Below are 9,186 nucleotides of genomic sequence, written 5' to 3' on the forward strand. Positions count from 1 at the left end.
TGCCACTATTCCACATGGGAGAAACAAGTTGGGATCCATATAACCATGTATGTATGAGTATTTTATATACCAAGGAATGCCACTCAATTCCTGACCTATTCTATGAAACAAACATGCCATTAGAGTTTATGGAGGGGTTTAGGTGGTCCAACCGGATTCTTAAGTCGGGTATCCATCAGCATGCATGAATGAAACCAAAATAAAATCCAACAGGAAATAATAATAATGCGCGCATGACATAAATGTGTGTGTACTGAGTTTTATTATGTGCAGTTGAGCCTGGATCAAGGTTGGTTCCTCTCACCACTTGACACGGACTGCCTGGGTCGGCTCCACAGCGAAAACAATTCATTAAGTCACGGGATGTCAAGTCAGGATGACAAGCTAGCTGTTCCGTTCCTTGTACGTCTTTAATATAATTATTAATCAACTCGATCCCATCCTATCCAGCCTAACTAGCTGGCCTACTTATCATCAACAGGCCGATATAAACCAGCTGATCCAGCAAGTTAAACAAATTGCATATATGCAGTATTATAATTCCATATAGCTGTTTTACTCAATCTCCGATATGATCACGATGGCAAGTGCCGCATTATTATTATTATTATTATTATTTATGATATTTAGCTTCTTGGGTTGTTTTTGTTATATGAAGATGAAGATGGAAAGCAGCAGCCGGTCGGCGATTCCAAGGAAGTGGGCAGTAGTGGGAATGTTGCCCGGGCTTCTATACAACGCTCACCGACTGCACCAATTTGTCACTGATATTCTGAAAGAGAGCGGAGGGACATTTGAGTTTAAAGGACCTGTGTTGGGTAACTTGGACATGCTTATTACCTGCGACCCTGCTAACATCCACCACATCCTCAGCCGGAACTTCTCCAACTATCCAAAAGGCCCTCAGTTTCGACAAATATTTGATGTTTTGGGGGACGGCATTTTCAATGTGGATTCCCAGTTGTGGGAGTTTCACCGTAAAACCACCCTCTCCTTCTTCAATCATGCCCACTTCCACACCTTGCTAGAGACTAATGTGTGGCACAAGGTTCAGAATGGGTTGTTGCCGCTTCTGGATTCTTTTGCGGAACAGGAAGCCCAGTTTGATTTGCAAGACGTTTTCCAGCGCTTCACCTTTGACACCATCTCTAAGCTCGTCCTCCACCATGACCCTGGAAGCCTCTCCCTTGGCTTGCCATATATTCCATGCGAGAAGGCCTTCAATCCTATGGTGGACGCCCTTCTGTACAGGCATATACTTCCGGAGAGCTGCTGGAGGTTACAGAAATGGCTGGGGATTGGCAAAGAGAAGAAGCTTATTCAGGCGTGCCGGGCTTTTGATCAATATATATACTCCTGCATTAATAAACAACGCCTCCGCCAAGAGGAGCTGATGATGATGATGATGGCGAGCACAAATATTAATAATGACAACTCGGAAGACTTTAGCTTGTTCACCGCTTACGTACAAGCATACAAGCAGCAGGAGCAACTCACTACTAGTACTGGTTCTTCACTAGTGAAGTTTCTGAGGGACACTTTCTTAAGTTTAATGTTTGCAGGGAGAGATACAACCAGCTCAACTCTCACTTGGCTTTTCTTCCTGCTCGCCCAAAATCCCTTGGCTCAGGCAAACATCCGAGATGAGATTGAAAACAAATTGAATCTTCATCTTCTGCAGAAACAAGATAAAAAGTTGTTGTTTTTGAAGGTAGAAGAATGCCAGAAATTAGTGTATCTGCACGGTGCACTGTGTGAATCCCTGAGACTGTTCCCACCTGTGGCCATTGAGCATAAGGTGTCGGCAGGGATGGACGTCCTCCCTAGTGGGCATCTGGTCAAGCCCAACACCAGAATGATACTCTCATTCTATTCATCAGGAAGGATGGATTCAATATGGGGCGAAGATTGCATGGAGTTCAAGCCAGAGAGGTGGATTTCAAGCAAAGGGAGAATCAAGCACGAGCCTTCCTACAAGTTTCCGGCATTCAACGCCGGACCCAGGACTTGTTTAGGTAAAGAAATGGGTTTGGTTCAGATGAAAATGATTGCTGCAATCATCTTACACCATTATGAGTTTCAAGTGGTGGATTCTCATTCAGTTTCTCCCAGTGATTCAATCATCATTCAAGCTAAACATGGCTTGAAAGTCAAATTTACCAAACGAAATACTGCATGACACTTTGTCTGTATATGTTCGTTCGTTCGAGTCCCCACGCTCAGCAGTAATATAAGGTAAGCTAAGTTTACACTCTGGAAATAAAGCATATTTACTGCTACAATAATTCCAAATGCTTAATTTATTATTTGTTTACACAGTAGTAGTAGTATCTGCTCATATTGTAACAGTTCCTACCCATTATAATTTCATCAATTTACATTCTATAAGCTAGCTAGGCATATATATGTATATTATTGTGTATATATACTGTGGCAATTGGAAAGGGCATGCAACGAGATATATATATAATGCATGTACGCTAGTTATTATATTGGTGCGGAAGCATTCACCGAATAGTACCGCTGGTTCGTTCACACGTATATATATCTTCTTGCTTCCTACATGCATGCACTTTTTATCACTCAAAATTATATAAGCCCTTAGGGTTGGGGATTCAATTTTTTGAAAGAAAAAATTATACAACTTCATTTAATAACGTTAATGCCTTTGGAATGATCATATGACCTCTCATTCATGCATGATTGTTGGAGCAATATAATCATGATGATTGAATAACTGCAATCATGCATCTTGCATCGTTATCACTTTCAAATGGTGGTCAGGCCGGATTCCCATCAAATTTAGGCATATTCAGCTGTGATTATTCAATCATCATTCAAGCTAAGAATGGCATTTTTTTAAAAGTCAAATTTAGTAAATGAAATACTGCATGACATTTCATTTTCGAGTCCCCACAGTAACTACTTAATGTACTATAATTGACTTGACTAAACAATATATTCTATATATAATGTCAAGATAAATAATTGGTGATAAGATTTTTTTTTTTTATCAGTGGCCTATAAATAGGTAGAGATATTTTTCTATATTTGATTTTATACAAATGACATTTTTTCAGACTACAAAAAAAGTTGCAGTCATTACATGAGAGTGTGCATTAAGTAAATCATATCATATTTCTTTGTATGTAATAGTCGGTAAATCACACAGAGGAGAGGTAAACTGCATTAAAAATTAAAAGTCTTGTGTGACGGACTCAACTGATAGGATTTTGATAATAATTATTAAATTCGTGAGCTTATTATACAAGAATAGTGCTCCATCTACCAGGTCATTTATTTTGGGCGAAGATTGTGCTGGGACATACCATACATCTCCAGTTGAATTGGTCAGACTATCTATTAACATATCTGGTTTGAGCTGGTTAATCAATTAGACAAATAAGAAGCTTGTTTAATTTGTTTATAGTAATTTCTTGAATGTGATAAAATTATATACTAGAAGATGTCAACTTATTTTACCTTGTCTATATATATATATATATGATAAAGCAGCCGATTTGGTGCATAGCATGGCATGGACAACGATATAGGATATCTGTCCATTCCTTCATTGTTTTATCTTTAATAACTACAAATAATGCTCTACGGTTATCTCACTTTCATATATCACTCCCAGACAAGCAACGTAACTATACAATATCTATTCATTATATTATTATCGTTTCATATGATTCCTTCAATAATGCATGATAAAATATCTATCCATTACGCCATGATAGACTAATACTATGTTTGACGTCACAAGATTAAGCCATATATATATATATATATATATATATATATATATATATATATATATATATATATATATATATATATATATATATATATATATATATATAGGGTCCGGATCAGGTGAGGACCTAATCTTAGGTGAGGACGTGAGGACTAATCTAGAGCATTAAATCAAAATGATGTATGATTGAGATTAAAAGAAACAACTCACACGGATTAAGAAAACAAATCCCTTTAAAATATTAAAATATATAAATTTAGGGTAAATCAGTCTTACTAAAAGATGTGCATTCCTATACAAAATGTTGTGCATTCCTATACTGAGTGTTGTGCATCAATAACTTCATTGTTGTGCATTCAAACCCCGCCAAAAAATCATACACTGACCATCAAATGTTCTACGATGCATTGAACTATGTGCTATAATGCACAACTCCCTAGCCTATAGTGCACAACTTACAACACTAGGTTGCACAATCATCACACACGAATGCACAATCGTACTACCCAGGCATTTATACATATACACGACAATCCAAATATAGACAATATTATACTCAAAAGAACAAGCGAAAAAAATAAAAAATACTTATTAGTTTGCAAGGGCGAACACTCAATCAATGATGAAGAAATCGCGGCTCCAAATTGCAACGGTGATGATCCAAGAAAATAGGAAACCAATTTGGCCAAGGATTATACATGCGTTCACACTTAAAAAAAAATAGAAAAAGACACTATTATCCCACTTTAACAAAAAAGATCAATCCATGTCATCTCAAGAACTCAAATCTGGACCATCCAAATAAAAAAACAAACGCACAAGATTAGTCCTCACGTCCTCACCTGATCCGGATTCTATATGGGGTTATATATATATATATATATATATATATATATATATATATATATATATATATATAATAACAAAATAAATAATTGGCCAGGGTTTAATCACCTAGATAGCTAGATTATAAATGGAGATATTCTTCAATTTTTAATTCACATAATACACAAATATAAAGTACTATGTGTGTTGAGATAAATGTCTATCTTCAATACCAACTTCCATATAATGTAATGACATTCCGGTTACCATTTTAAATGGGTAGTCATATGTTGGACAAAGTGAGGATTTAGATTCTTTGGACTGAAATTTTTTGAAAAAGTATATGAAAAATACTACCTTGTAAATTAAAGAATCATGAATATTACGACACACAAAAAATGTATATCTTCAATTGAACACGAAATTAAATATAGGAATAAGGTTCAAATTGGCCACTGAACGTAACCTGAAAATGTAATTAGGCCACTGAACGAAAAAAAAAAAAAGTGCAATTAGACCACTGAACACTCTAAAAATGTGCAATTTCACCTGATAGCAGGTTACCCTCAATTTTAGCAGGTTATTTGCTTACGTGGCAACTGAGTTGGCATTTTTAATAAATTTTAAATCATTTTTAATAAATTTTAATAATAAATTTTTATTTTAAAAAAAATTTTAAAAAATAAAAACGATTTTATTTTATTTTTTATTTAATTTTTTTCAATTTTTTATAAAATTTATTATTAAAATTAATTATTATTAATTGTACCACCTCATGGATAAAAAATGATGCATGTCTAACTAATTATACATCTTCCAATAATTTCAAATAAGAAATTGACTTCTTCGTGGGAAAACAAGAAAATAAGAAATTCATAGTCACAATAATCCAAATTCTCAATCCCTATCTAGATGAATTGATAGCACACTATGCACTAACATTCACATCTTCCCAAAAAATAGATCTTTAAATTTCTTCAAACTTTGATTTGTACGTTGCTTGTGGCTTGTAAATTGTAATCCTATTAAGATTCAAGAAACTAATGTTTTTAACGTAACTTCGCTTAATACAAACCATAAAAAATATTAGAAAAATATTTAAAATTTGTAATTCATTAAAAATTGGTAACATTAGGCAATTAGGCAATTAGACTTCTATAGATTTGTAGAGATTAGCATAAAGTAAGATTACTTGGAGAGAAAAGTTCAATGAGTGATTTTTAATCTATTTTTTTCTGTTGCAATTGTGCAAGAGGGCTAGAAGATAAAATTATGTAAAAATTGCGATTTTAATTTTTTTTATTTAAATATTAATTTTTGTATAATTATATTTAGAGAATTATAATTTTAAAGTTTAATTATATATTCATCTAAAAGTATTAATTTTAGTAGTGTCAATTTTAAAATATTTTAATGTATATGTACGTATATACACTTAATAATACCTAACAATTTTAGGGTTGGGGTTCAGCCTTTTGGAAGAATAATACCTAACAAATTAAAAAAAAAAAAGAGTATGTGGTGTGAATAGATAACACTTGTATATATTGGTAGCCACGCATCCAGTCCCCGACAAAATTTTCAGTTTGTGTGAGTTATATTTAATGGGCAAGGGCAACCATCCATGACATTGGTATCGTGATTTTAAAGAACACGAAATATAGTATGGTACGTTGTACAGCTAGCTAGCAGTATAGGCATGATAATTAATTAGTTGCATGTGTTGAGCCTCAGCCCTCATCAGTAGCTCAGCTCTTTGTCCGGTCACTCCAAAAAGGGAAAAGTTGGGCTACCACTTTTCACAATGTGATGGACACAAATAATTAAGAGATCAGATGAGATGTCGCCATTAAATTAGCTTTCTCCATCGGTCCATCCAACTCAAATCATATATATCTATATAAGATAATAGATATGAGTATATGATGTATAAAACTCAATACATATATAATCAAAATGAAAGAATATTGGAGGTGTGGTGTAGCGATGGTGGCCTTCCTGATATTTAGTTTTTGTTATATTCGGAGCATGAAAGGTGGGAGGAAAAGAATTCCAAGGAAGTGGGCAGTGGTGGGAATGTTGCCGGCGCTGATTCACAATGCTTACCGGATTCATGAATTTTTCAATGATTTTTTGAAAGAGAGTGGAGGGACATTTGAGTTTAAAGGACTTGTGTCGGGTAGCTTGGACATGCTCATTACCTGCGACCCTGCTAACATCCACCATATCCTCAGCCGAAACTTCTCCAACTATCCCAAAGGACCTGAGTTTCGAGAAATATTTGATGTTTTGGGAGACGGCATTTTCAACGTCGATTCCTTTTTGTGGGAGCTTCACCGTAAAACCACCCTCTCCTTCTTCAATCATCCCCACTTCCACACCTTGTTAGAGACCAATGTTTGGCACAAGGTATATATGTATATGTGTATGTATTAGTATATAGCAGTGCAGCATGAACTAACGTAACGTGTAAGTGCAGGTAGAGAAAGGGTTGTTGCCGGTTCTTGATTGTTTTGCAGAGCAGAGAGTAGAGTTTGATTTGCAAGACATATTCCAACGTTTCACGTTCGACTCAATCTCTAAGCTGGTTTTGGACCATGACCCGGGAAGCCTCTGCGTTGACTTGCCGTATGTTCCGTGCGAGAAGGCCTTCAATCCTATGGTGGACGCCCTTTTGTACAGGAATATAATTCCCCAGAGTTTCTGGAAATTACAGAGATGGCTGGGGATTGGTAAAGAGAAGAAGCTTATTCAAGCTTCCCGGGATTTGGATGAATTCATATACCACGCCATTACACTACGCCAACAAAATCAAAATAATAATACTCACCCATGGCTATCAGCTGAGTCGGAGGAGGACTTAAGCTTGTTCACCGCTTACGTAAAAACATACGACCACAACAAGGAACAACTACAGACGGTGCTGACTACTAATGGTTCACTGGTGAAGTTTTTGAGGGATACTTTCTTGAATATAATGTTTGCAGGGAGAGATACAACCAGCTCAACTCTCACTTGGCTCTTCTACCTGCTTGCCCACAACCCATCGGTTCAGGCACGGATCCGGGACGAGATAATTGAACACAAGTTTTTGTTGTTTTTCAAGGCACAAGAATGCCAGAAGTTAGTGTATCTGCACGGTGCACTGTGTGAAGCCCTGAGGCTATTCCCGCCGGTGGCAATTGAGCACAAAGTGTCAGCGGAGATGGACGTCCTCCCAAGTGGCCATCGCCTCAAGCCCAACACCAGAATCTTACTCTCATTTTATTCCACCGGAAGGATGAGTGAAATATGGGGCGAAGATTGCATGGAATTCAAGCCAGAGAGGTGGATTTCCAGCAGAGGAAGAATCAAACACGAGCCTTCCTACAAGTTTCCGGCATTCAACGCTGGAGCCAGGACTTGTTTAGGTAAAGACATGGCTTTCATTCAGATGAAAATGGTTGCTGCAACCATCCTACAACGTTATCACTTCCAACTGCACCAGGATTCTCATTCAATTTCTCCCAGTGATTCAGTCGTCATTCAAGCTAAGCATGGCTTAAAACTCAAACTTACCAAACGAAATACTACTGCAGCCTAACCTCACCACAATCATGTTCGATAAATCCAGTCCCCACAGTAAGCAAGCTAAGCTTGCATTGCCTACATAGCTAGCTAGCAAGAAATAAAGCGGACCTGGGCTGTCATATATATATATATATATATTTACTGCAATAACAATAAGAATTTACAATGCTCCATCTTTAATTATATTTGTACTCAAATTGTAACTGTGCTGTTCCTAGCTAGCTAGCTATCTTGAAATTTGAAAATGCAATATAATGCAATGCAAGCATGCGTGATCAATTAATATTCCATAAGTTAGTTCCACGTACGACCGTATGATATCACGGCATCGCAATTGGAAAGGGTAACGACATATATATACAACGTAGCACATATACGTTATTATATTGCTATTGCGTCGGTCCTACATATATGCAATTTCTGTCAATCCGATACAACACGTACAATAGTTAAGCATGCAATGCAATTATATATACAATTTCATTTGGTAACGTTAAGTAATGTCTAAGTCTGTTATTAGTCGTTCCAGCTACATTACCACGCAACATATGCTACAAGTCTTTCATCATTAATATATATAATTTATATATGTTACACTATAACGGGAAGAAGACTACATGAACAGAGAGATGAAAAGGAGAGCAGAGATCTTATTTCAGTAAAAAGTATTCAACAAGGCTTTACACACTGAATATATACAAGGTCAGTTGGTCTGTTATAACTGCTAACAGAAATGGACTTTAGGAGCGATTTACCCTAATACCCTTTGGATCATCTTCTTCAACTGACAGGGACGTATGCATGTTGCCTTCTTCCTTTCTATCACGTGCACTGCTATCTCTTGTTACACTAATTAATGTACTGGGATAGATTGACATGTCTAATTTCATAGAATGGCTTACTTAAAAGTCAAATTTAGTAAATGAAATACTGCATCACACTTCATTTTCGAGTCCCCACAGTAACTACTTAATGTACTATGATTGACTAAACAATATATTCTATATATAATATCAAGATAAATAATTGGT

General features: G+C 36.1%; 2 protein-coding genes across 3 annotated transcripts; both read left to right on the plus strand.

Moving 5' to 3' along the window:
• Positions 1–402: 402 nt before the first annotated feature.
• On the plus strand, positions 403–2,410 carry LOC109178345 (alkane hydroxylase MAH1-like). 2 transcript variants are annotated; one of them, XM_019327988.1, is made up of 2 exons: positions 403–1,386; positions 1,423–2,410. In XM_019327988.1, exons 1-2 carry the CDS (start codon positions 572–574, stop codon positions 2,177–2,179), a joined length of 1,572 nt encoding a protein of 523 aa, XP_019183533.1. In that variant the 5' UTR covers positions 403–571; the 3' UTR covers positions 2,180–2,410. The 2 variants fall into 2 exon arrangements, with proteins under 2 accessions (XP_019183533.1, XP_019183532.1); XM_019327987.1 differs by having other exon boundaries at positions 409–2,410.
• A 4,108-nt stretch (positions 2,411–6,518) lies between these two features.
• On the plus strand, positions 6,519–8,249 carry LOC109178004 (alkane hydroxylase MAH1-like). The gene is made up of 2 exons (XM_019327493.1): positions 6,519–6,994; positions 7,065–8,249. The coding sequence occupies exons 1-2, from the start codon at positions 6,542–6,544 to the stop codon at positions 8,166–8,168; spliced, it is 1,557 nt and encodes a 518-aa protein (XP_019183038.1). The 5' UTR covers positions 6,519–6,541; the 3' UTR covers positions 8,169–8,249.
• The last annotated feature ends 937 nt before the right edge of the window (positions 8,250–9,186 follow it).

This window comes from Ipomoea nil, unplaced genomic scaffold, assembly GCF_001879475.1.
Source record: "Ipomoea nil cultivar Tokyo-kokei standard unplaced genomic scaffold, Asagao_1.1 scaffold0813, whole genome shotgun sequence".
Classification (NCBI taxonomy): domain Eukaryota; kingdom Viridiplantae; phylum Streptophyta; class Magnoliopsida; order Solanales; family Convolvulaceae; genus Ipomoea; species Ipomoea nil.

Bases quoted from the DNA above. Each gene is read 5' to 3' on its own strand.
- LOC109178345 (XM_019327987.1), top strand. From the start codon at position 572: ATGATCACGATGGCAAGTGCCGCATTATTATTATTATTATTATTATTT.
- LOC109178004 (XM_019327493.1), top strand. From the start codon at position 6,542: ATGAAAGAATATTGGAGGTGTGGTGTAGCGATGGTGGCCTTCCTGATA. The intron at 6,995-7,064 runs GTATATATGTAT...GTGTAAGTGCAG, and splicing joins AGACCAATGTTTGGCACAAG to GTAGAGAAAGGGTTGTTGCC.